This window comes from Eriocheir sinensis, chromosome 11 (genome assembly GCF_024679095.1).
Source record: "Eriocheir sinensis breed Jianghai 21 chromosome 11, ASM2467909v1, whole genome shotgun sequence".
NCBI lineage: Eukaryota > Metazoa > Arthropoda > Malacostraca > Decapoda > Varunidae > Eriocheir > Eriocheir sinensis.
This window is the reverse complement of record NC_066519.1, coordinates 14,137,429-14,162,428: the sequence shown is the minus strand read 5'-3', so window position 1 is coordinate 14,162,428 and position 25,000 is coordinate 14,137,429. Positions and strand designations below refer to the sequence as shown.

Sequence of the window (25,000 nt, the reverse complement as noted above, 5' to 3'; positions counted from 1 at the left end):
GCCACAACAGCCATCTAGCGGGCGGTGGCACAACTATAGTTTCACAGCGCGGGAAGAGGTCAACCACACGTAAACACAGGTAATATTTTTGCTATTTTCTCAATTATTACACATTGTCTCACCTTCTTAAGCACACACTATAATCAGAACACTACCAGGCTGCACTAGATAACGTCCTATAGGTGTAAGATCTTTAGTTACTTAGAAAATCGTGGTTATATATGAGGAAAGGCGGTAACCACACAATCATCGGTAATATTTTGCTGTTTTCTCACTTATCACTCACTGTCTCACCTTCTTAAGCACACACTATAATCAGAACACTTCCAGGCTGCTCTAGATAACGTCCTATAGGTGTAAGATCTTTAGTTACTTAGAAAATCGTGGTTATATATGAGGAAAGGCGGTAACCACACAATCATCGGTAATATTTTGCTGTTTTCTCACTTATCACTCACTGTCTCACCTTCTTAAGCACAAACTATAATCAGCACACTACCAGGCTGCACTAGATAACGTCCTATAGGTGTAAGATCTTTAGTTACTTAGAAAATCGTGGTTATATATGAGGAAAGGCGGTAACCACACAATCATCGGTAATATTTTGCTGTTTTCTCACTTATCACTCACTGTCTCACCTTCTTAAGCACACACTATAATCAGAACACTTCCAGGTTGCTCTAGATAACGTCCCAGTAGGTTTGAAAGCTTTAGTATCCTAGAAAAACGAGGTTAAATATGAAGTCGTTACAGAATTCTAACTGAGGTGGTTTGCGGTGTAAAATGGAGACCCACGGTTGTTAAGTTGTTAGTGATTTCTTGTGCTGTGTATGATCGTGAGGCCTTGAGTGTAATATTGAGTTCGTGGGAGTAGTGTAGGTGTGTGTGTGTGTGTGTTAAATGAACGTTTACTGAAAAAAAAAACTACATAATGATTTATAAAGTCTGAGCATAGCCAATAGTATTTAACGTATAGCTAATAATATAATAATAATATATCATATTTTGGCGGCGGGACACAGGTCAGGTTAGATTAGTTAGTGTTGTATTTTAACAAGTTTATCATCTACATCAAGTACGTACGATAGACTTCAATGATCTCAATACTTCTTCAACCCGATGAAAGATAGGGTTTTCTTGACTATAATTCGAGATAAGATACATACATACATACATAGTCATACATACATATACATACCTCGCGTTAATCAGTGGCAGAAGTGGGCTCTTTAGGGGAAGGACGAGAGAGTAGAGCAGTGGCCAGAAGACACCTCGGGACATATAGTAATCACACCTTCCTGATGGACATTTATACATAGATAGTTAGTTAGTTAGTTGGGTAGGTAGGTAGAAGGATTGATATATATTATGAGAAACAAGGGAAGAATGAATATATATAAATGGATTAAAGAGTTCATAGTGCGTGTTTAAGTACTGCACTAGCCTAAATATAAAGCGATTTAAGATGATGATAATGGAAATGGATAGATATAATAGGAAACAAAGAAAGAATGAATATATATGTTTGGATTAATAATTATTGTTACGTGTTGAAATGTAGCGCTAGCCTAAATATGAAGCGATTTAAGATGATGATAATGAAGAAAAGAATAGATAGGTATATAGATAGATATAGACACAAGGGAAGAAATAATATAAAAAAATGGATTAGAGTTGTTACTACATGTTGAATTGTAGCATTAGCCTAAATATGAAGCGATTTAAGATGATTATAATGAAGAAAAGAATAGATAGGTAGATAGATATAGACACAAGGAAAGAAAGAATATATTAGAATGGATTAAGGGTTGGTACTGCATGTTGAATTAGCCTTATAGCACTAACCTAAAAATAAAACGATTTAAGATGATAATGAAGAAAAAATGGATAGACAGAATTAGAAACAATGGAAGAAAGAATATATATAAATGGATTAGAAGGTTGTTACGTGTTGAATTTTAGCAATAGCCTAATAATGAAATGATTTTACTTGCACAATTTTTTCTTTTATCTTCCTGAGAATTTCCTATTTAGTAATGTGGTTTTATTTACAGGTTTTCGTACTCTTTTGCGAATTGGTGAGAGAGAGAGAGAGAGAGAGAGAGAGAGAGAGAGAGAGAGAGAGAGATCCGGATGCTCACTAAACACTAAAAAAAACAAAAGAAGAAAAAGAGTATTTGACTTACTTTCCTCCTCGCTCAAGAGCATCAACACAAACACTTCATGACCTCTCTCTCTCTCTCTTCCAGTCTCTATTCTTACGATTCTTGGATTTTCTTTTCCTAGATGTCCTTTTTCTGTTTTAATTCTCTCTCTCTCTCTCTCTCTCTCTCTCTCTCTCTCTCTTCCATTTTCATTTTATTGCTATACATCCTTGCGTTTTCTTTCCTAGGCTATTCTGTTTCTTTGTTTAATTCTCTCTCTCTCTCTCTCGTAATAATGTTTTTCTTTTCTCATTTCAGGGACAAGAAGAAGGCCAATATTACACCCACGAGGAGAGGAGTTTGTGAAGCGTTGTAAGTGTTTACTCTCTCTCTCTCCTCTCTCTCTCTCTGTTTGTGAGTGCGTGTGTGAGGACATTTTAATATTCTCCCGGTAGAGGGCCAGAAAAGAAAATACTTATTCCTTCAAAAACTATACTAAGAAAGAAAGTGTAAGGTAACTGGTCTTCGAAATTCTTGTGCTTAGTGAATGATGTTGAAAAAATCAGGTGTAGATATTGTTAAAAAATATATATAATTGTGCTTGAGGGCCAATAAAGAAAATAACGTTATAGTCGTTCAATATACAAATAAATGAAGAAAATATGTGTTAATTGTTCTTCGAAATTAGTGTTTAAAGTGTCTAATGTTGAAAAAATCTACATAACCTATTAAAAAAAGAGATATTTGTGCTAGAGAGCCAATAAAGAAATATATATGTTCCCTGAAAATATAAGTAAGTGGAAAAATGTGTGTTAATTGGTCTTATAAATAATTATTCTACTAAGTGATTGAAGTTGAAAAATCTTCGTATACTGTTATTGAAAGGGATATAATTGAGCTAGAGGGTCTTAAAAATGTATTCCCATCAAAGAACAAATAAGTAAAGAAAATGAGTTATGTGGTCTTCGAAATAACCGTAAAAAGTGATTGATGTTGAAAAATCAAAGAATTTTGTTTGTAAAAATATACATTTGCACTTGAAATGAAAGTACACCAAGTTTTTGTGTGCAATTTATAGAATCGAAAGAAAGAAGTGAGTGATTTAATGGAATATCAGTTTCTGTGTAGTGTTAAATACATATGGAAATTGTGTATTCTGAACCAGTACGTAATGTGTTGTAGTGAATGAAGCAATAACAACAACAACAACAGCCAAGCTTCACCATGTCTACAAGAAAAGGTAAATGAATATGTTCTTTTAGTTTTCTCTTTTGTTTTTGTTTTCTTTATCTGTAGTGGTAGGAAGAAAGTGGGAGGAGAAAAGAGAAGTAGAAAATGAGAAGAGGAGGGAATGATTAAGTGAAGGAAAACTCAAAAAGAAAAAACAGAGTCGTTTGGAAATTTGTAAACGTGTACTTTCTTTTCAAGTGCAAATGTATATTTTTTCAAACAATATTCTTTGATTTTTCAACATCAATCACTTTTTACGGTAATTTCGAAGACCACATAACTCATTTTCTTTACTTATTTGTTCTTTGATGGGAATATATTTTTAAGACCCTCTAGCTCAATTATATCCCTTTCAATAACAGTATACGAAGATTTTTCTGCTTAACCTGTGCTGCTGAAGTCGTCGGAGAAGAGGTTGTTACACCCAATCCGCTCCAGGAACATCGCGTGGCGCCCGTCTTGGAGGCTTGACCGGGCGACGTCCTGCATCTGACTCGCCCTCACTTGCAGGCCCCGAGTCTTTACCGCTGTGGCCAGGCTCCCAAACACACCGCTCGTAGCTCCCTGGGTGTCCAATGCAGCGGGAGGAGGGAACATTTATTAAGAGCTTTATTTCTGCAGGTTAGGCTAACATAGAAGCTCGAGGAAAGGAACTGCAACATATGTGGATAATTGGTCGTCTTGTTTGTGTTGAGGATAGTGTGTTTGTATGCATAGGAAGGGGAGACGCAGAACAGAGAGATTAAGAATAGATAGATGGATAGATAGATAGATAGGAAAATAGGTAAAGAAAATGGGTACTATGTAGGAAGGAAGACAGGTTAGGTTAGGTTAGGTTAAGTTAGGTTAGGTTAGGTTAGGTAGATGTATAGATAGATAGACTGGAAAATAGGTTAAAAAAAAACGAAGAAAGCACAAAGTAATAGGTTTCTTATGATATACAGGAAAAACAAACAAGAAAACAAACATATACAAAAAAAAACATACTAAAGAAACCACCAGCAAACGTTTTCAATTCCCCCTCGTACGTTATCTTGCTTTCTCTTTCTTTTATATCTTTTTCGGCTTTTTCTTCCCTCCCAAAGCCTGGTTCAGCCGCTCGCCTCGTGACTCTCAAATTAGTGGACCTCGGCCTTACGTGACACTGATCTGGCTTTGTGCGAAGGGCTATCATTGCGGTGACGTTGAGAGAGAGAGAGAGAGAGAAAGAGGTAATGGTATACTTTTCTTCTTCTACTACTACTACTACTATACTACTACTACTACTACTACTACTACTACTACTACTACTACTACCATTACTTCAACTTTACCTGCCTCAATCCTCTTTTGCCCCTCCTCCTCCTCCTCCTCCTTCTCCTCCTAAAAATAAAAAAATACTTACTCATCCTCTTTCTTCCTTGTCATTCTCTTCTCTTCTCATTTGCCTCTATCCCTCCTCCAGAGTCCTCCTCCTCCTCCTCCTCCTCCTCCTTCTCCTCTCGTTTCTTCCTGCTTTTGTGTGTTCGTTCGTTTGTTTGTCTTTGTCTCATTGTTATATATTTCTTTCTCCGTCAAGTTGTTGTTGTTGTTGTTGTTTTTCTTTGTTTGTTTCTTGTCCTCATCTTTTGTTCCCGGAAAGATCGACAAGATGATGATGAGGGAAAGTCAGCCTTGTGTGTGTGTGTGTGTGTGTGTGTGTGTGTGTGTGTCCTTCAAGATGCACTGAAGCTGAGTAATGAGAGAATAAAAGGAAGAAAATAACAGATAGGCGTGTGTGTGTGTGTGTGTGTGTAAGCTGTATTGACTGTTTATATTCCTTAGTATTCTGCATTTCGTATTTAAGTATTCGGTTTTGTATTTGATTACTTCTTATGTATGTGTGTATGTATTTATGTATGTATGTATGTATGTAAGGTCGTGTACACATACCTCTAGATGGCCAGTGAGTGCCGTCGAGCCTTCCAGTATCAGGATCACGTCGGGGTCATTCAACACGTCCTGCAAGGAGTCGTATTTGATCTCCACTGTTTTGACCGCGAGCTGGGAGGTGAGGGAGCCGCTGGGAGAGGGAGGAAGTAAGAGTGAGAGAAGGGAGAGTAGAAAAAACACAAGAAACCGGAGGAAGAGGAAGGAAAGGGGGAAGAAAGGGAGTGTGGAAATGAAGTTTGGCATAGTATGAGCATATGCGGAGGAAAGGAAGAAGAGTAGTAAGAAAGAGGAAGGAGAGAAAGCTGCTAGAGTGAGGAAAGGAAGGGTAGGAGGAAAACAAAACACATATGGAGTGTGGAAAGAAGGAGAATGGGAAGTGGACAGAAACGTAGAAAATGAGAAGAGGTGTGAATGATTAAGTGAAGGGAAACTCAAAAAGAAAAAAAAACAGAGATAGGTGAAAACATGTGAAAAGGAAGCATGATATTAATATTTCCACTTTCTCTTGACACACACACACACACACACACACACACACACACACACACACACACACACACACACACACACACACACACACCTGTACGTCCTCATCATCACCAGGACAGTCATGAGCCAAAGCCAAAACAAGAATCGCGGCACAAGTCCCACAGCCTCCCGCGGTGAGCCTGTGACGGGTAGAGAGATAGATGGATATAAAGTTAGATTAATAGCTAGGAAAATATAGTTAGAGTGATGGTTAAATGAATACAAGTTAGATTAATAGCTAGAAAAATATTGAGAGTTAGTGATGGTTAAATGAATATAGATAGTTGGATTATGTATGAGCCCAAAATAACGCCTGCAGACTCGTATATCTTTATCCGTCACTTTATATTCACTTTGGCCGAGGAAGAGCTGGTAGTGGGAGATCAGGTGCCAGAAAAACAGCGAGGAGGAGGACGAGGAGGAGGGGCCGTTCTCTACCTCCATGAGTGCCTTCTCTGTCACGGTCGCAAATACGGTCAGGACCATCATTAAGGAAAGCAGCACCAGCCACACGTTCAGCCTGTACACGAACACACAAACACACACACACAAGAATATAACATGTAAAATATGAGAAATTAGGGAAGGATGAGGAGAAAATAAAGAAGAGATTCAGGAATGGAAGGAAGGATGAAGAGAAAATAAAGGAGAGCTTCTGGAAAGGAGGGAGGGATGAGGAGAGGAGACAGGAGGGAGTAAGGAGAGGAATTAAGGAAGATAGAAAGAATAGAAAAATAGAAAAAATTACGTGATAACGAAGCATTATAGAAATAGAAAACGAGAAATCAATAAACCAACAAATCGATAAATAGGTAGATAGATAAAATTATAGGAGGAAAGGAGAGGAATAGAGAGACGAAGGAATACATAAAGGGGAGAATGAGAGGAACAGAGGAATGAGAGAATGTATAGGAGGGAAGGATAAAAGGAAAGGAAACGAAGAAATATGTAGGAGAGAAGAATAAGGAAGGATGAGAGGAAAAGAAACTCAGAAATATGTGGAAGAGAAGAAGGATAGGGAAGGATGAGAGGAAAAGAAACGAGGAAATATGTAGAAGAGAAGAAGGATAAGGAAGGATGAGAGGAAAAGAAACTCAGAAATATGTGGAAGAGAAGAAGGATAAGGAAGGATGAGAGGAAAAGAAACTCAGAAATATGTAGAAGAGAAGAAGGATAAGGAAGGATGAGAGGAAAAGAAACTCAGAAATATGTGGAAGAGAAGAAGGATGGGGAAGGATGAGAGGAAAAGAAACTCAGAAATATGTGGAAGAGAAGAAGGATGGGGAAGGATGAGAGGAAAAGAAACTCAGAAATATGTGGAAGAGAAGAAGGATGGGGAAGGATGAGAGGAAAAGAAACTCAGAAATATGTGGAAGAGAAGAAGGATAGGGAAGGATGAGAGGAAAAGAAACGAGGAAATATGTGGAAGAGAAGAAGGATAGGGAAGGATGAGAGGAAAAGAAACGAGGAAATATGTGGAAGAGAAGAAGGATAGGGAAGGATGAGAGGAAAAGAAACGAGGAAATATGTGGAAGAGAAGAAAGATAGGGAAGGATGAGAGGAAAAGCAACGAAGAAATATATAGGAGAGAAGGATGAAAACTAAGGAATAATAGGAAGCTCCAAAGTCAGGTTATGTTCAAGTTACTCACGTGAAGGGCGCGAGGAACCCCCAAGGCTGCGGCTGGGGGCGTGGGCGGGCTGTGAGGATGTGTAGAACCTCCCTGAAGATGGGCAGCGTGAACCCCACCACCTTGTTCCGCTTGTAGCTCACGCCGAAGGGACCCAGACCGAGATCAGCCTCCTGTAGGGGAAGAAGGAGAAGAAGTAGAAGGGGACAAAAAGGAAACAGAAAGAAGAATGATAAAGTTGGCAAAAGTGTTCCTCGCGCAGTGCTGGGGAAAAAGGGCACAAATGTCTGAATAAGTGAAGATAAGTGATTTTATTTCAGGTTAGAAAATAACATAACACTGAAAAGGAAGGTGTGTGAATAAGGAGAAGGGAGGAACGAGAGGAGGAGGACCTAAGAAGCGATACAAAGCGTTACAGGTCAAAAGAAGGAGAAGAAGAAGAAGGGCGGACGATACCGTTGAAATGGGAGAAAGAAGGGAAGAAGGAAGGAAAGGAGAGAAGAAGATGGAAAGAAAAGGAGAAAGAAAGAAAGGGAGGGAAGAAAGGAAGAACGAGGAAGGAAAGAAGTAATGCAGTAAGAAAGAAAGGGAATAGATAGCACGTTAATAAAGACGAAAATAAGAGGAAGAGAAAGAGGAAGGAGAGGGAGAAGAGTGTGTGATTGTATTGAGCATAATATTTACCGTTTTTTGACGCCTGACTATTGCCAAGAAACACCAGGAATGAACTATTTTAATGATAACTATAAAAGAATCTTGTTATTGGGGCCCAGGAGACAGATTTTGAGCCGGAAGTCGGTAAATATAAGAGGCTGAGTACGATAATCTGGCAAACTTGGTGGACGAAGCGCTGAAGGGGTGGAGGATGGGGACGTTTAAGAAAGGGGAGGGTTTTGATTTTTTTATTTTATTTTTTTTTTTAAAGCAAAGGAGTCAGTTCAAGGGCATAAAAAAACTTAAAAAAGGGATACAATAATGAAAAAAAAGGCCGCTACTTACGTACTGCTGGGAAGTGTGTTGCTTTGTTTTTTTCCTTCTTTTATTTTCTTTCTTTCTTTGTTTTTCTTTTTTTCTTTCTTACTTTTATATTTTTTTTGTTTATAATGCTGGGACTCTTTTTCTTTCTTTTCTCTTTTATTTTATTTTTGTTCATCTTAATCCACCATTCATTTTGGCACCCACTTACACACACACACACACACACACATTTTTTTTTTCAATGGATTTCCTTTTTTGTGTGTGTGTGTGTTGAAAGTACACACACACACACACACACACACACACACACACACACACACATATACACACACACACATGAAAGTACACACAAATTTAAGGATATGTATATGCTGAAATTGCCTTAAAATTCAGGCCATCGCGACATTTTTTATTCCACTTTTTATGAGGACAAACAGGCACGCACAAATGGGTAGGCACACATACCCATTGTTGCCAAAATATCGTACTCATCGCATTGAGTTTTCGCAGTCTCTGACCGATAACTATAGCAAAAGAACAAACCAACGTCAATGAATAACAGTTTTAACGCGAACTCTAATTTTCTATCGTTGTTTGTGTGGTTACGACCGTCTTGGAGCATAAAAATGATAAATCCAATCTTCATAGTACGATAATTTGGCAACGCTGCAGAGAGAGAGAGAGAGAGAGAGAGAGAGAGAGAGAGAGAGAGAGAGAGAGAGAGAGAGAGAGAGAGAGTATTATTATAGGGTTGCACAACAAGGTATTAGCTGTTATAGTTGATAAATTATTACTTTCCCTATATTTTTATCTCTTCTATTCCTCTGTTCTCTCCTTTTCCTTTCCTCCCTCCTTTTATTCCCCCCCCCACCCCACCCCCACCGCGACCACCACCCACCTTCCTCATCACCATCCCAATCATGCCGTTCCACGTTCCGTTCTGGGTCGGGGCGCCCCAGTAGCCGTCCCCCTGCACGATGCTGTACCTGCCCGGGGAATAGCAGGACCTGGTGTATATATATGAAGTACAGTTTCAGACATTTCGGCGCACAAGCTCACACATATGACAAGGCTTTCGTAGGAGTGTCGGCATTTCCATGGGTAGCTTTATGACCCTGGTGCAAGTTTGAGAGAGCTTTTATACCATGAAAGTGAAAAAAAGAACTCCTCGGAACCCGATTTTATTTATTTATTATTATTATTTTTTTTTTCAACAAAGGAAACAGCTCAAGGGCACAAAAAAGGAAACAATAATGAAAAAACCCCGCTACTTGCTGAATTAACCTCTTTTTCGGACTTAGAAAAAAATATGCGAGAGGTTGAAGCGTCTCAGAATACCGAGCTATTTCCTCAACCCGCTAACTCACGTGAAGTTGAGGGAGGCGGCGAAGACCTCGAGGAAGGACGCCATGGGGCCCTCTGCTGTGGTGGGCGCCCCGCCGCTCCCCGGCCTCACCCTGACGTGCGGCGGCCACGACTCCGCCACCACGGTCAAGTGCGGCGCGCGGGGGAACCTGAAGGGGGAAGGAGAAGGAGGAAGAGGAGGTGAAAGATGTTACTGAAAGGGAAAGAGGAGGAAAACAAGGGGAAAAGGTAGGGGACTAAAAGGAGAATACTCGATTTTTGCAGCTTATAAGTAGGATAAAGTTGGGGCCATACGTAGTAATTGCGCGTGACCCCGGTGCTCATCTCCGTATCATTGAGCTGTGAGCCTGTGGTATGTAAAGGGGAGATGGAAGGTGCAGCTGAAAGGGAAACTGAGGAAAAAAAGGATGAAGGGACAACTTACAGGAAAGGAAATTAACGTTGAAAATAAGGTTAGATAGTAAATAGAAGTTAGTTAGTATTATTGTTATTGTCATTATTATTATTATCTATTATTATTATTATTATTATTATTATTATTATTATTATTATTATAGGCAAAATAAACATAAGGAGGAGGAGGAGGAGAAGGAAGGGGGAGGAGGAGGAGGAGGAGGAGGGGAGGAAATAGGGGAAATTATTCGATTAAACATGCAATTGACGTGTTGAGGGGAGGAAATTATGGAGGGAAGAGGAAGAGGAGGAAGACGAGGAGGAGGAAATGATGAATATTGGGCGGAGAGATGAGGGAAAATTTCTTGAATATGAGTAAATAATTCTCTCTCTCTCTCTCTCTTACTTAAATTGGAGAGGGTTGGAAAAAAATGCTCCGACCATTGCTTGTTTCCTCCATTCCTCCTCCACCTTGCCTGCGAAGAAAAGGAGGAGGAGGAGGAGGAGGAAATGTAAAGAAGGATGAAGATGGAGATGAAGAGGAAAAGGAAAGAAGAGATTGAAGTGGAAGAAGAGAAGGAGGAGGAGGAGAAAGAGGAGAAGAAGAAGAAGAAAAGGAAGAAGAAGAAAAAGAAAAAAGAAGAAGAGGGATTAGACACATAGGAGGAGGAGGAGGAAGAGTAGGTAAAAGAAAGAAGAAGAAGAGGAAGAAGAAGAAGAAGAAGAAGAAGAAGAAAAATCATCATTAACAAACCTATCAAACAAACAACATACATTTAAATCATTTCAACACACCCACACACACACACACACACACACACACACACACACACACACACACACACACACACACACACACACACCTACCTGTCTTATTAATCAAGGTATGGGGAGGCTTCAACACCACATCGGCCACCACCTCCATCACCACCATCACCACCACCACCACACGCGAACACATGCCTGCCTTTGTCTGAGAGAGAGAGAAGGAGAGAGAGAGAAAGGGAGTGATTTAGAACAGATGGAGATGGAGAGTTTTATCTAGAAGTGGCTGAGTCTTACGCGTGCGCAGAAGAGAGGAAGAAGGAGGAAGGAAGAGAGGGAAGAAGTTGGAGAAAGAAGGGACAGAAGAGGAAGAAGGAGGAAAGGAAGGGTGGGAAGAAGAAGGAAGGAGAAAAGTAAAAAGTAAAAAAAATAAGAAAGAGAGGAAGGAGGAGAGGGAAAAAGTGGGAGAAAGAAGGGAAGAAGGACGGAAAGGAAAGAAGAAGATGGAAAGAAAAGGAGAAAGAAAGAAGGGAAGATTTAAGAGAAAGAAAAAAAGGAAGGAAGGGAAGAAGTAAAGAAGTCAGAAAGAGGAAATAACACGGGAATAAAGACGAAAATAAGAGGAGGAGGAGGAAGAGGAAGAAGAAGAGGGAGAAGTGTGTGTGATTGTGATTTTATATTGAGGAAGAAGAGAAGAGAAAAATAAGAGAAATTAATACAAAAAAAGTGAATAAGAAAAATGAGAAACAGGAAAAAAAAATAAAGGATAAAGGAGAAAGGAAAGGGTTAGGGAAGAGAAGATAAATTCGAGAAAGAGGAGGAGGAAGAGGAGTGGAGAGAAAGAAAGGAAGGAGAGAAGGAAATGAAGAATAATGGAGGGAAATGAGGTGGAGAGAGGAGGAGGAAATGTGTTTGTGAAAGAGGAAAGAGAGAGAGAGAGAGAGAAAGAGAGAGAGAGAGACTTCTCTCTCTCTCTCTCTCTTTCGAATAATACATGGATCTTTTTACTTACTGAGGAGGAGGAGTAGGAAGAGGAGGAGGAGGAGGGGGAGGAAGGAGGAAGGAAAGGAGGAAAGAAAGAAGAAGAAAGAAGAAGATGAATAAATAAAAAAAGACTAGATACACTTCATCTCCTCTTCCTCCTCCTTCTCCCCCTCTCCTCCTCCTTCCACATTGACAGGTGTAAAATCATGCACTCAGGCCCCTGAAAGAAAGCCATTCATACAACATGCGTGAATGACTCTGCGGGTCTTGCGTGAGGAAAAGGCTATTGAGGTCCCGAAGAGCGATGACTGGAAGGAAAGAAAACACTGCAGTCCCGCCTGTAGAATATTAGCGAGGAATTTGAATGAGACCTCACTTAGCATACGCACTGCAGTAGCTGTTAGGTTAATATGTAGCTTGTAGTCAATATCAGCAGCGAGTTAGAAGTGCAAAGTAAGCATTGTAATCCTGCCTGTAGAGGAGTTTTGTGGCGAGGTCTTGCGTGAGGAATTGGCTATTGAGGTCCCGAAGAGCGGTGACTTGAAGCAAAGAAAATAATGCAATCCCCCCTGTAGAATATTAACGAGGAATTTGTATGAGACCTCACTTAGAATACGGACTGAAGTAGCTGTTGCCTTTATATGTAGATTATTTAGTTGTCAATATAAGCAGTGACCTGAGGCAAAGAAAGCATTGTAGTCCTTCTTGTATGTATAGTAAGGTGTAGTGGCGAGGAACTTTAAATAAGACCTCAATTAGAATACGCAGTGATTTATGCGTAGCTTTTAGGTTCATATGTATCTAACTGAGTGTTCTTTAAGCATACAAAGATAGAAAAATGCCTGAGCAAAGGAAGATTAAATAAAGATAATTCGAGTTCATAGCGAGGAACTTAAAAATGGACCTCAATTAGAATATGCAGTGGCGTAGCTCCTAGGCTCATTTATACCTTACTGTGTTCCTATTCTTAAGCATACAAAAATATAATTCCTGAGCAAATAAAGATGACATAAAAATGATAGTTAGAGTGCATTGCGAGGAACTTAGAAATGGACCTCAATTAGAATATACAGTGACGTACGCGTAGATTTATATGTAGCTTACAGAGTGTTCTTGACCATACAAAGATACAATTTCTGAGCACATAAAGATGAAATAAAATAAACAGTTGGCGTGCATCGCGAGGAACTTATAAATGGTCCTAAATTAGAATATGCAGTGACGTACGCGTAGATGTTGGATTTATATGTAGCTTAGTAAGTGTTCCTGGGCATACAGATATAACGAAGTGCGGGACGAAGAATAGCGACACAGAGGCCCTGGAGCAAGCATAACAGTCGCCATGGGGCCCCGGGGAAGGGATAATGCTGAAAGGCCCGTCAGGGAGCATTAAGCCGGGAGTGCAGTGTTATGGCTGGGAATTATGTGCTCTCTCTCTTGTCTGTTGTTTACCCAGAGGTGGAAAGGCTTAAGTGCTTCCTTCGTGTGTGTGTGTGTGTGTGTGTGTGTTTGACATACACACACACACACACACACACTCACATACACACACACACACACATTAGTATTAGTATTATTCCTGTTGTTCAGATTTTCTTCCCCTTTTTCTACTTTTCTTTTGTTTTTCTTCATCTTTTTTCCCGTCTTTTTCATCATCATCATCACCATCATCTTCATTTTTCTTCACCTGTTTCTTTTCCTCCTTTTCTTCTTAGTTTACTTTGTGTTTTTCTTCACCTTCACCGCTGTTTCATCACCATTATCGTCTTCACCTTTCTTCACTTTCTTCTTCTTACCTGACGTGTTTACAGGAAGGCAAATACAAAGGATCATATAGGAAAGACGTGATATATGTACGCCTTCACTTTATATGGGACACGAATCAGTACCACACAATGGGCCATATACTTGAGCGATGTGACTATATTACGAGAGAGAGAGAGAGAGAGAGAGAGAGAGAGAGAGAGAGAGAGAGAGAGAGAGAGAGAGAGAGAGAGAGAGAGAGAGAGAGAGAGAGAGGTAACGGCATTCTTTTCGTCTACTACTACTACTACTACTACTACTACTAGAGAGAGAGAGAGAGTGGAAATGTTACTTGTAAGACATTGATAGATAAAAATATGTTACTGTGTTTGTAGGGATTGAGTTACGACCAAAAATATGAATGGTAGTAGTAGTAGTAGTAGTAGTAGTTATTGTTAGTAGTAGTAATAGTAATATAGCAGTTAGTTGTAGTTGTTCTTGTTGTTACTGTTCTTGTTACTGTTACTATTATTGCAGCAGGATTTTCTTAGTAGTAGTAGTAGTAGTAGTAGTAACACCAGCAGTAGTTCTTCACCTTCTTTATCTTACACTTGACGTGGTTACATGAGAAAAGAAATAACATAATAAAAAGAAAAGAAAAGAAAAGAAAAAGAAAAGAAAAAACACAAGAACAAGAAAGACGAATAACTGTAAGAAGAAAGTAGTAACAGCAGCATCAGTAGTAGTAATAGTAGTAGTAGTAGTAGTAGTAGTAGCAACCTCCCGCTAACACCAGCCGGGGGACCAGACGCCTCCAAAGTGGTCGGGGTCTGAGGCGGGCATCTTTTTGGGCACGTCGGCGGGTGTGTAGCGGGCCAGGTGTGCGTTGAGCAGGTGGGCCAGGATGGACACGATTTTCGGGTGTGTGAGGGCCACGTTCTGCGTCTCCCTGGGGTCACCTGGGGGGTGGGGACGAGGGAAGGGGATTATAAAGGAAGGGAAAAAAGCGCCAAAAGAATTAAGAAAACACGTATTGTCTTATCATTCTCTCTCTCTCTCTCTCTCTCTCTCTCTCTCTCTCTCTCTCTCTCTCTCTCTCTCTCTCTCTCTCTCGTCTTCCAGAAGTTGGTTTGTTTTTATTTCTTTGTTGTTTAAGGATTTTTTTCGGTTCAAAGAATGTCAGGCATCGGCTGAGAGGAGGAGGAGGAAGAGGAAGAGGAGGAGGAGGAGGAGGAGGAGGAGGAAGAGGAGGAGGAGGAGGAGGAGGAGGAGGAGGAGGAAGAGGAAGAAGTGGACGAATCAGAAGAATAATTTAGAGGTAAGCGAGAAAGAAGAGGAGGAGGAGGAGGAGGAGGAGGAAGAGAGGGAGGAAGAGGAGAAGGAAGAAGAAGAGGTCAAAGAAGATGAAAAAAGAAAAGGAAATAGAAGAAGAACAAGAAGAAAAAGAAGAACAAAATAAGAAAAGGAAGAAGAAGAAGAGGAAGAGGCAGAAGAGAACAAAGAAGAAGAGAAGAGAGGAGAAGGAAGAGGTCATTATGAAGGAGGCGATGGAAGAGGAGATGACAAAGGAGGAAGTAGTCATTGAGGAGGAGGAGGAGGAGGAGGAGGAGGCGAGAATTAGACAGAGGCGAGGGATGAGAGAGGAGGAGTGTGTGTGTGTGTGTGTGTGTGTGTGTGTGTGTGTGTGTGTGTGTGTGTGTGTACTTACTCTCGAGGTCGTAAAGGCGAATTTCCGATGCGTTCCGTCCTGTCATGTTCCTTAGAAGATGATTTAGTCCTCCTTCGAAGTCTGAGGAAGTTACGATCACCTCCTCCTCCTCCTCCTCTTCATCTTCCTCTTCCTCCACCTTGTTATCTTCCACAGCATCCACCTCCATCTCTTTATCTCCTTCTCTCTCATCTTCTTTCTCATCTTCTTTAGCATCCTCATCTTCCTCAACAGCATCCTTCAAATCGTTCTCTCCCTGCTCATCTTCCCCAGCATCCCTCTTCTCTTCCTCTTCAGTCTTATTTCCAGGGGTTACTTTGGTATATTCCGGGGGTGGAGTCCATTCCCCTGGGCCAGGGTTCCCCACTAAGAGCTTGTATTTCCCTAACCTGAAGGAAGGAAGGAAGGAAGGGAAGGGAAGAGATGGTAAGGGAAGGAAAGGGAATGGAAGGGATGGGAAGGGAAGGGAAGGGTAAGGAAGGAAGAGAAAAAAAAAGAAGGAAGGAAGGAAGGAAGGGTGGGAGGGATGGGATAGGTAGGAAAGAGAAGGGTTGGGTAGGGAAGGAAAGGAGAGGAAAGGAAAGGAAGGAAGAGAGGGTAGGAGGCAGAGAGGGAGAGAGGAAAGGAGGAAGATAAGGGAAAGGAAAGGAAAGGGATTAAGAAAGGAAGGAAGGAAGGGAAGAGAAGGGAAGGAAAAGAAGGAAGGAAGAGAGGGTAGGAGGCAGAGAGGGAGAGAGGAAGGGAGGAAGAGAAGGGAAAGGAAAGGAAAGGAAAAGAGGAAAGGAAGGAAGGAAGGAAGGGAAGGGAAGGGAAGGGAAGGGAAGGGAAAGGAAAGGAAAAAAAGGAAGGAAGAAAGGAAGAAAGAGAGGGATAGAGGAAGAGAGGAAGAGAAGGGAAAGGAAAGGAAAGGATAGGAAAGGAAGGAAGGGAGAGAAGGAAAGGAAGGGAAGGGAAGAGAAGGAAAAAAATGGGAAAGGAAAGGAAAGGAAAAGAAAGGAATATAATGAAAGGAAGGAAGGGAAGGGAAGGAAAGGAAAGGAAATTATATGAAAGGAAAAGGAAAAGGAAGGAAGGAAGGAGGGAAGGAGGGAGGGGAGGGTCATAGTTTTAGTGATATCGTTTTCATATTTACATTTTAAAAATTTATATTTTATGCACAGATTTTATGTCTCTCTCTCTCTCTCTCTCTCTGTGTGTGTGTGTGTGTGTGTGTGTGTGTGTGTGTGTGTGTGTGTTACCTATGCCATTTCCTCTCCATATCTAAACCTTCATATCCTCCTCCTCCCTTTTTTTCCTCTCTTCCTCCATTTCCTATTGCTCTTCTTTTCTCCTCTTCTTCCTCCTCCTAATCCTCTTCTTTTTTCTTCTTCCACATATCCAAACCTTCCCTTTCTCTCTTCTTCCATCTCCTAATCCTCTTCTCCTCTCCTCCATTTCCCATTCCTCTTCTTTTCCCCTCTTCCTCCACCTCCTAATCCTTTTCTTTTTCTTCTACATATCCAAATCTACCTTTTCTCTCTTCTTCCATCTTCAAATCCTCTCTTCTCCTCTCCTCCATTTTCAACTTCTTTATTCCTCTTCCTTCATCTCCAACCCCCCCATGCCTTCCTCCCTCTTCCTCCACCACCATTCCTTCTTCTACCTCCTCCTCCTCCCCCTTCCTCCTCGCTTTACCTCCCATCTTCACCACCAAACATTCCTCCTCCTCCTCCTCTCACCTTATCCCCGCGCTGAATTCATCCGTCTTATCCACGTTATACACCATGTGCGTGCGGGGAGCGGGCGCCCCTTCTGTCACGGCCCCCCACTGGTCCACGCCGTCCCCCCCTGCCGGCACGTCGCCCCCCGCCAGTCCCAGCAAGGTAGGCAGCCAATCCGTGATGTGGATTAACCTGGGGAGGGGGTAAAGGGGGGGGGGGTTAAGGTTTCGCCAATTTGTACGCGTTGTTTCAGTGTGTGTGTTTGCCAATTTGTACGCAGATAAAAAAATAGATAAAATAGATAAAAAAATAAAAAGTAATAATATGGAAGTATGAAATGAAAGACAAGAAGAAGAAGAAGAAGAAGAAGAAGAGAGAGAGAGAGAGAGAGAGAGAGAGAGAGAGAGAGAGAGAGAGAGAGAGAGAGAGAGAGAGAGAGAGAGAGAGAGAGAAAGGAAAATAAGAAAGAAAGAAAAGAACAAAAAGACAGATAAAGAAAAAGAAAAAAGAAAGGAAAAATAAAATAAATAAAGAAGGAGAGAAAGAAGAATGAAGTAGAAGCAGAGAGAAGAGAAAAGAAAGAAAAAAACATAAGAAGAGAAGAAAAGAAAAGTATTGTAAAACAGTAAAAGAAAAGAAAAAAAAGTGAAGGTGTTTACAGTGTCCACTCACGATGGGTTGGTGGTGCCGGGGTTGGGTAGGAGCGGGGAGTGCACGAAGGCCGCCCCCCGCGTGCCTCCTTCCCACAGGGTTGTCTTGTTCCCCCGCAGCGGCCAGTTGTTGGACCCCGTGATCGTGGGACCCCCGTTCTGTGGACACGTGGAAACAGACATACGTACACACACACTCTTACGCACGGGGACATCATACATACATACCTACATACTTTCTACATATTTTCACCCTCACTCACTCAAGAGTCATATTCTCAAACATTTAAAAAGAAAATAAGAAAATAAAAGAAAGAGAAAAAAAGAGAAGAGAAAGGAAAAAAATCGAAAAAGAAAGAAAAGGAGAGAGAAAGAGGGAGAAAAGAAGGGAAAGGAAAGGAAAGGAAAAGGCTATCGTAGAGGCTGTGGGTATCTCCATGGCTAGTTTTATGAGCCTAGTGATAGTTTGTGCTACTTGTGCTGTATCTCAACATGCAACATCAGCCCTCTATCAAAACATGTATTCCCTTCTTCCTTTGCCTTGTATTTCATCAGTCTATCCCTCGGTTATACTTTCCTGACGCTATGTATTTGGAGATGTTGAAAGAAGGCTATAATATTACTTCAACATGCAACATCAGCCCTCTATCAAAACATGTATTCCCTTCTTCCTTTGCCTTGTATTTCATCAGTCTGTCCCTCGGTTATACTTTCCTGACGCTATGTATTTGGAGATGTTGAAAGAAGGCTATGATATTACTTCAACATGCAACATCAGCCCTCTATCAAAACATGTATTCCCTTCTTCCTTTGCCTTGTATCTCATCAGTCTATTCTTCTGTTATACTTTCCTGACCTGAGAAATAAGGGAAAGGAAGAGGAGATTGGAGGAAAAGAATGGGGGAGAAGAAAAAGAGTTTGGAGATAAAGGAAGAAGGGAGAAAGAGGAGGGTGAGGAGATGGAGCAAAAGACGAGAGGAGGGATTGAAAATAGAGGGTTTGAAGAGAAAGGCAGAGTGTTTCGAGAAGACAGAAGGGAAAGAAGAATAAAGTTTGGGGATGAAGAAAGAATAGAGAGAAAGAGGATTAGGAGAAGGAGGAGGAGGGGAGGAAAAAAGAGGATTTGTAGGTGGAAGAAGATAAGAAATGAAAATCTGGAGATAGAGAGAAAAGAAGAAGAAATAAAATTGACAAAGAGAGAAAAATTATATAAGGTGAAAACACACATGCTTGGGTGACAGACAACCAGGTGTGTGGGTCATTAATTAGCGAGTCCACCTGTCCGTCCTTCCACCTGTGCGTCGTTGATTATTGACGCTCGACTCCGCGCCTCACACCTGTCTTGTTTGGCCTTGGGAGCGTTCGTCAGATTTTTTGGGGGGTGTTGAAGTTAAAGTATTGGATTTTTATTTTTATTTTTTCGTTTGTAAGCGTGGTCTGTCTATTTTTTCTTCACATCGCTCCCGTGTTTAGTGTTTTACGCATCCTTAAAAAAAAAAAAAAAAAAAAAAATCTATCTCCCCTCGTTCTCGTTTTTTTTTTTTTTTGGGGGGGGGGGGGAGAGGGAGAAGGGGGGTAATCTCTTTTACGTTAACCCGGTAGCAGCGACGGGCCAAATTTGTAGCTTTACCGTGTAGCAGCGGCGGGCCAAATTTATAGCTTTACCGTGTAGCAGCGGCGGGCCAAATTTATAGCTTTACCGTGTAGCAGCGGCGGGCCAAATTTGTGGCTTTACCGTGTAGCAGCGACGGGCCAAATTTGTGGCTTTACCGTGTAGAAGCGACGGGCCAAATTTGTGGCTTTACCGTGTAGAAGCGACGGGCCAAATTTGTGGCTTTACCGTGTAGAAGCGACGGGCCAAATTTGTGGCTTTACCGTGTAGCAGCGACGGGCCAAATTTGTGGCTTTACCGTGTAGAAGCGACGGGCCAAATTTGTGGCTTTACCGTGTAGAAGCGACGGACCAAATTTGTGGCTTTACCGTGTAGAAGCGACGGGCCAAATTTGTGGCTTTACCGTGTAGAAGCGACGGGCCAAATTTGTGGCTTTACCGTGTAGAAGCGACGGGCCAAATTTGTGGCTTTACCGTGTAGAAGCGACGGGCCAAATTTGTGGCTTTACCGTGTAGCAGCGACGGGCCAAATTTGTGGCTTTACCGTGTAGCTGCGACGGGCCAAATTTGTGCCATGATATGAACCCCCCAAAATAGATGATGCATAAACTGATCACAAATGCTTTGATATATAGGCCTATTATGAAATGGTTTGTGAGTGATGATTTTTTCTCATTTTTCTCGCATAGATGGACCATTAAGAAACATGATCCCTGTTAATGTAAAATCTGCATTCCTCAAACACCCCGGATCTCACATTTTCCTCTTGTTTATATTTACACTTTTCTTCAAACAACCCGTACTTTAAACATTTCTCGAGTCCCTCCCTGCCAGTCAGTACTCACGTCGGTGGTGAAGACGATGACAGTGTTGTTGTAGTGGCCGGTGTCCTTAAGAGCCTTGATCACACGCCCCACTGCCTCGTCCATAGCGCTGACCATGCCTGGGTGTAGAGTGTGGCTTTAGGAAGGGTGTAGGAGGGACGTGTGTGGGGGGAGGGGGACTGTGTGTGTGGGGGGGGGAGGAGGTTGTATGATTGTGTGTGGGTGTGGGTGTATACCTTTACATACATATATACATACATACATACATTTATATATACATACATTCATACATAGGCTACATAGGTACATAATTTTTACATACTTATTCTAACACTCACTCACTTTCTCCTGTACTTATAATTCAATCTATGAGTGCTATATATGATGAAAGATGCTGTTTTTGTTGTTGTTGTTGTTGTGTGTATGTGTATGTGTTTGTGTGTACAAGTATAGCCTCTCTCATTTCAACCTATTCCTCTAACTCATCCTTCCTACACTCTACCTTACACACTCACACAAAAGTCAAAGTATACAAATTCTCCCACTATCTATCTATCTCCCTATCTATCTATCTATCTGTCTGTCTTTACGTCTCCTTCACACTCACCCAGGTAGGTCTTTCTGTCATGGTTCTGTATGTGTTCGTAAGGCTTTTTGTACTTTTCCGGCACTTGCAGCGGGGAGTGGACGCTTTGGAAGGGCAGGTACAGGAACATGGGTACCTCGGGCTCTCGGTTAGCAAGCAGCTTCTCCACTTGTGAGGCGAACACGTACTGATGGGGGAGGCAGAATGGGGAAAGAGTAATGTGAGTGTATGGAATCTTAGTGCAGTGAAGTCCTAAGAATCATCCCTTTAAGTTGACCCTCCCGTAAACTATTAAGGGCAAAGAAGGAAAAGAAGAGGAAAAAAGAGTAGAAAGACAAGAAAAGAGGAAGGAAGGAATAAAAAGGAAAAGAAAAAGAAAGAAAAGGAGAGAGAAAGAAGGAAAAGAAGAGAAAAAAGAGTAGAAAGACAAGAAAAAAGGAAGGAAGGAATAAAGAAAGAACGAAAAAAAAAGAAAGAAAAGGAGAGAGAAAGACGGAGAGAAGAAGGGATAGGAAAGGAAAGGAAAGGAAAAAAGTAAGGAAGAAACAAAGACCAAGACAGACAGACAGACAGACAGACACTCACGGTCGAGTAGACGCCACTTTGGTTTCTCTCAGGCTCTGTGTTGTCCCTTAGGTCGAGGTAACCAGGTCCCTTCTTCTCATCTATGACCGGTTCCTTCTGCTCGCCTGTGGAAGGAAAGGAACCAATTTTATCTTCTTTTCTCTTAGTTATCATCATCATCATCATCATCATTGTTCTTGCTCTTTTTCCTCTTTTTTTTTTTTTTTTTTTTTTTTTGTTCTTATACTAGACCTTTTTTTTCTTTTTCTTCTTGTTCTTCTTTTCCTCCTTCTCCTCCTCCTCCTCCTCCTCCTCCTCCCATACCTTCTCCTCCTCCTCCTCCTCCTCCTCCCACACCTTCTCCTCCTCCTTCTGTTATCATCACTCCCTCCTTCTCCTCTTCCTCTTCTTTTTCCTCAGTCACCGTTGAAAGCAGTGCAACAACAGCCTTCTATCAAAACATATATTTCCTCTCCCTTTGTTTCTTATTTCATCTATTCATCCATTTATTTATAACTTTCTGACACCATTTATCTTTCTCATCCTCTTGTAATCCATTTATATATACTCCTTTTTTTCTCTCTTTATCTCTCTCATCCACTTGTAATCCATTTATACTCCATTTTCTTCCCTTAACACCTTCTCATCTCCATATCTTTCCCTCTATCCCCCTCACATCTTCCTTTACCCCTTCAAGTTACACCATAAAGTCCCCCAAGAATTAGAAGACAAAGAAGACTGAAAAGAACAAGACCAAGAAGAAAACGCGTTCAAACAACAACCACAAAAGGGAGACTCAAAAATTTACCGAGGGAGAAGGCGCACTTGATATCGTTGCAAGGCGCTGGAGTGGTCGATGTCGTGGTGGAGGTCGAGGTGGTGCCGTTGGAGTGCTTGTTCCCTTCCTCGCCGAACACGCAAGTCCTCGTGTGGTGGTAGTAATCCTCGGAGCCCGTGTAGTACCCGTAGAAGGTATCGAACCCGCGGCTCGTCGGTGTGTAGGCCCATGAACAGAAACCGAGGTGCCATCTAGCGTGAAGGTGTGAGATGAGGAAGAGGAGGAGGAGGAGGAAAAAGAGGAGAAGAAGAAGAAGGAGGAGGAGGAGAACAATAAAAAGAATAACTAAAATGGTTCAATTCCTGGTCTCTCTGTTACGTTCTCTGTCATGGTCTCTCTTGGCACTATTTTCAACGGTGACTGAAGAAGAAGAAGAAGAAGGGAGGAGGAGGAGGAGAAGGAGGGAGTGATGTTAACAGAAGGAAGAGGAGGAGGTGTGGGAGGAGGAGGAAGAGAAGGAAAAGAAGAAGAAAAAAGGGGCTAGAATAAGCGCAAAAAACGACAAAAACAAATAAAAAAGAACAACAACAATAACAAGAACAACAAAAAAAAAAAAAAGAACAAGAAAAAGAAAAAAAAGAACCAAAAAAAGCAAGAACCAGAACAAGAAGAAAAAACTACTACTACTACTACTACTACTACTACTACTACTACTACTACTACTACTACTACTACTACTACTACTACTACTACTACTACTACTACTACTACTACTACTACTACTACTACTACTACTACTACTACTACTACTACTACAACTACTACTACTACTACTACTACTACTACTACTGTCAGCCACTTACTTTCCCACGGCATGAGTCTCGTATCCCGCGGCCTTCATCAGCTGCGGCAGGAGGGTGAGGTTTAGACTGAGGCCCGTAGGTTCCTCAGGCCAGATGACGGCGTGCTGGCAGGGGCGAAGGGGAAAGGGAGAAGAGGTTGTGAATATGTACGGTTAAGGCAACTCTGACCCCGCTTCCCTTAATTTTAGAGTAGCCCCCCTTAACCTCATCCCCGGCAACTCTAACCCCATTTTCTTTCAGTACCTCTTCCATTAAATCATTGTTCTTCTCTCTGCTAACTTCCCCTAACTTAAAACAAAATCCTAACTCATATTTATTCATCTCAAGAATAAGTAAATGTATATGTTTAGATTTTAAGGCAAACCCCCCTTAAGCAGATGATAGATAAATGGTTGTAAAGATCGGGCCCATATTTACCTGTATTTACCTGTCCTAAACTGACCTTACCTAATCTACCCTAACCTTGCCCTTACCTAATCCAACCTAACTTTACTTAATTTAAACTAGTCTTACCTAGCCTTCCTTAACTTTACCTTACCTAACTTTAACTAACCTAACCTAACCTTACCTTACCTTACCTTGCCTAACCTACCCTAACCTAACCTTACCTCCTCTAATCTAACCCAACCTTACCTAACCTTACCTAACCTAACCTTACCTAACCTAATCTAACGTAACCTACCTGGCGTCTTATATTGAAGGGACGAGAGGGAAGGAGGAAGGGAGGGAGTGCTTACCTTACCTAAACTTACCTAACCTAACCTTACCTAACCGTACCTAACCTTACCTAGTCTAACCTTACCTAACCTAATCTAACCTATCCTTACCTAGCCTAAAATAACCTTGCCTAACCTAACCAAACCTAATCTAACGTAACCCATTGTGAAGGGGCGAGAGAGAGAGAGGAAGGGAGGTAGGAAGCCCTAATCTTACCTAACCTAACTTAACGTAACCTACCTGTCGTCCTATAGTGAAGGGGTAGCGTCCGGACATGAGGGCGGAGCGGGAGGGGGTACAGATGGGCTGGACGTAGGACTCCTGCAGAATCACACCCGCTTTCGCCAGGGAGTCCAGGTTGGGGGCGTAAACCTCCCTGTTGTGCCACGGTACGTCGTTCCAGCCTGAAGGAGGGAACAGATCTTACCCTAAAAAAATCAACATAAAGCTACACATACAAAGGTTAACGGCCGTACCATACCTCTCCCCCGCCACCTTCCCCTTTCCCTACACGATGTCTCCTTTCTGTTGGGCACTATATATACATAATTCTCGTATACCCATGAGACGGATATGAGCACTTTTGGGGAAGGCGGTGGACGAGGTGAGCCTGGGTACCTAGGTTCGAGCCCCACCGATGGATGCTGACAATTTTCAACCATGGCCCAGTGGCAGAAGATTATACCCACATGCCGAAGCAAGTCATTCTGGCCCCCTCGACCCTTAGTTCACCGTCAGAATCTCTTAACAAGTATATTTACCTCAAGTAACGTTAACCCGGTAGCAGCGACGGGCCAAATTTGTGGCTTTACCGTGTTGCAGCGACGGGCCAAATTTGTGCCATGATATAAACCCCCCAAAATAGATGATGCATAAATTGATCACAAATGCTTTGCTATATATTATGAAATGGTTTGTGTGTGTGATGATTTTTTTATCATTTTTCTCGCTTAGAGGGACCATTAAGAAACAAGGTCCCCGTTGTTACTGTGTTAATGGTTCCTTATAAGACTAGGTGAATAAACTACTAATTTTCCTCTGTGGTTTAAATGATCAACAGTTAATTTACCGTGTAGCAGCGATGGGCCAAATTTGTGGCTTTACCGTGTTGCAGCGATGGGCCAAATTTGTGGCTTTACCGTGTTGCAGCGATGGGCCAAATTTGTGGCTTTACCGTGTTGCAGCGATGGGCCAAATTTGTGGCTTTACCGTGTTGGGCCAAATTTGTGGCTTTACCGAATTTGTGGCTTTACCGTGTTGCAGCGATGGGTCAAATTTGTGGCTTTACAGTGTTGCCGCGATGGTCCAAATTTGTGGCTTTACCGTGT

General features: G+C 41.7%; 2 protein-coding genes across 6 annotated transcripts in view; both read right to left on the bottom strand.

The window, feature by feature from the left end:
* LOC126997190 (probable glutamate receptor) overlaps positions 1–10,647 on the bottom strand; it is a 13,225-nt gene extending 2,578 nt beyond the window's left edge. For 2 of the 3 annotated variants that reach the window (XR_007751939.1, XM_050858223.1), the window contains exons 1-9: positions 10,586–10,647; positions 9,789–9,935; positions 9,320–9,407; positions 7,465–7,616; positions 6,167–6,333; positions 5,866–5,953; positions 5,286–5,415; positions 3,761–3,938; positions 1,199–1,298 (exon numbers count right to left, since the gene is read on the bottom strand). Coding sequence is in view for 2 of the 3 variants with exons in the window: in XM_050858223.1 (XP_050714180.1) it covers positions 1,199–1,298; positions 3,761–3,938; positions 5,286–5,415; positions 5,866–5,953; positions 6,167–6,333; positions 7,465–7,616; positions 9,320–9,407; positions 9,789–9,935; positions 10,586–10,623 (1,088 nt within the window). In the remaining variant the exon portion in view is untranslated. Of the gene's footprint in view, positions 1–1,198; positions 1,299–3,760; positions 3,939–5,285; positions 5,416–5,865; positions 5,954–6,166; positions 6,334–7,464; positions 7,617–9,319; positions 9,408–9,788; positions 10,252–10,585 lie in introns of those variants that run through there. The other variant, XM_050858224.1, reaches the window with a different exon arrangement.
* A 3,214-nt stretch (positions 10,648–13,861) lies between these two features.
* Positions 13,862–25,000, bottom strand: part of LOC126996919 (arylsulfatase B-like) — a 16,806-nt gene continuing 5,667 nt past the window's right edge. For all 3 annotated transcript variants that reach the window (XM_050857856.1, XM_050857854.1, XM_050857855.1), the window contains exons 3-12: positions 23,913–24,076; positions 22,956–23,059; positions 22,123–22,343; positions 21,336–21,439; positions 20,772–20,937; positions 20,186–20,283; positions 17,752–17,888; positions 17,098–17,271; positions 15,380–15,768; positions 13,862–14,630 (exon numbers count right to left, since the gene is read on the bottom strand). In XM_050857856.1, coding sequence (XP_050713813.1) covers positions 14,458–14,630; positions 15,380–15,768; positions 17,098–17,271; positions 17,752–17,888; positions 20,186–20,283; positions 20,772–20,937; positions 21,336–21,439; positions 22,123–22,343; positions 22,956–23,059; positions 23,913–24,076 — 1,730 coding nt within the window. In that variant the 3' untranslated portion in view covers positions 13,862–14,457. The remainder of the gene's footprint in view (positions 14,631–15,379; positions 15,769–17,097; positions 17,272–17,751; positions 17,889–20,185; positions 20,284–20,771; positions 20,938–21,335; positions 21,440–22,122; positions 22,344–22,955; positions 23,060–23,912; positions 24,077–25,000) is intronic.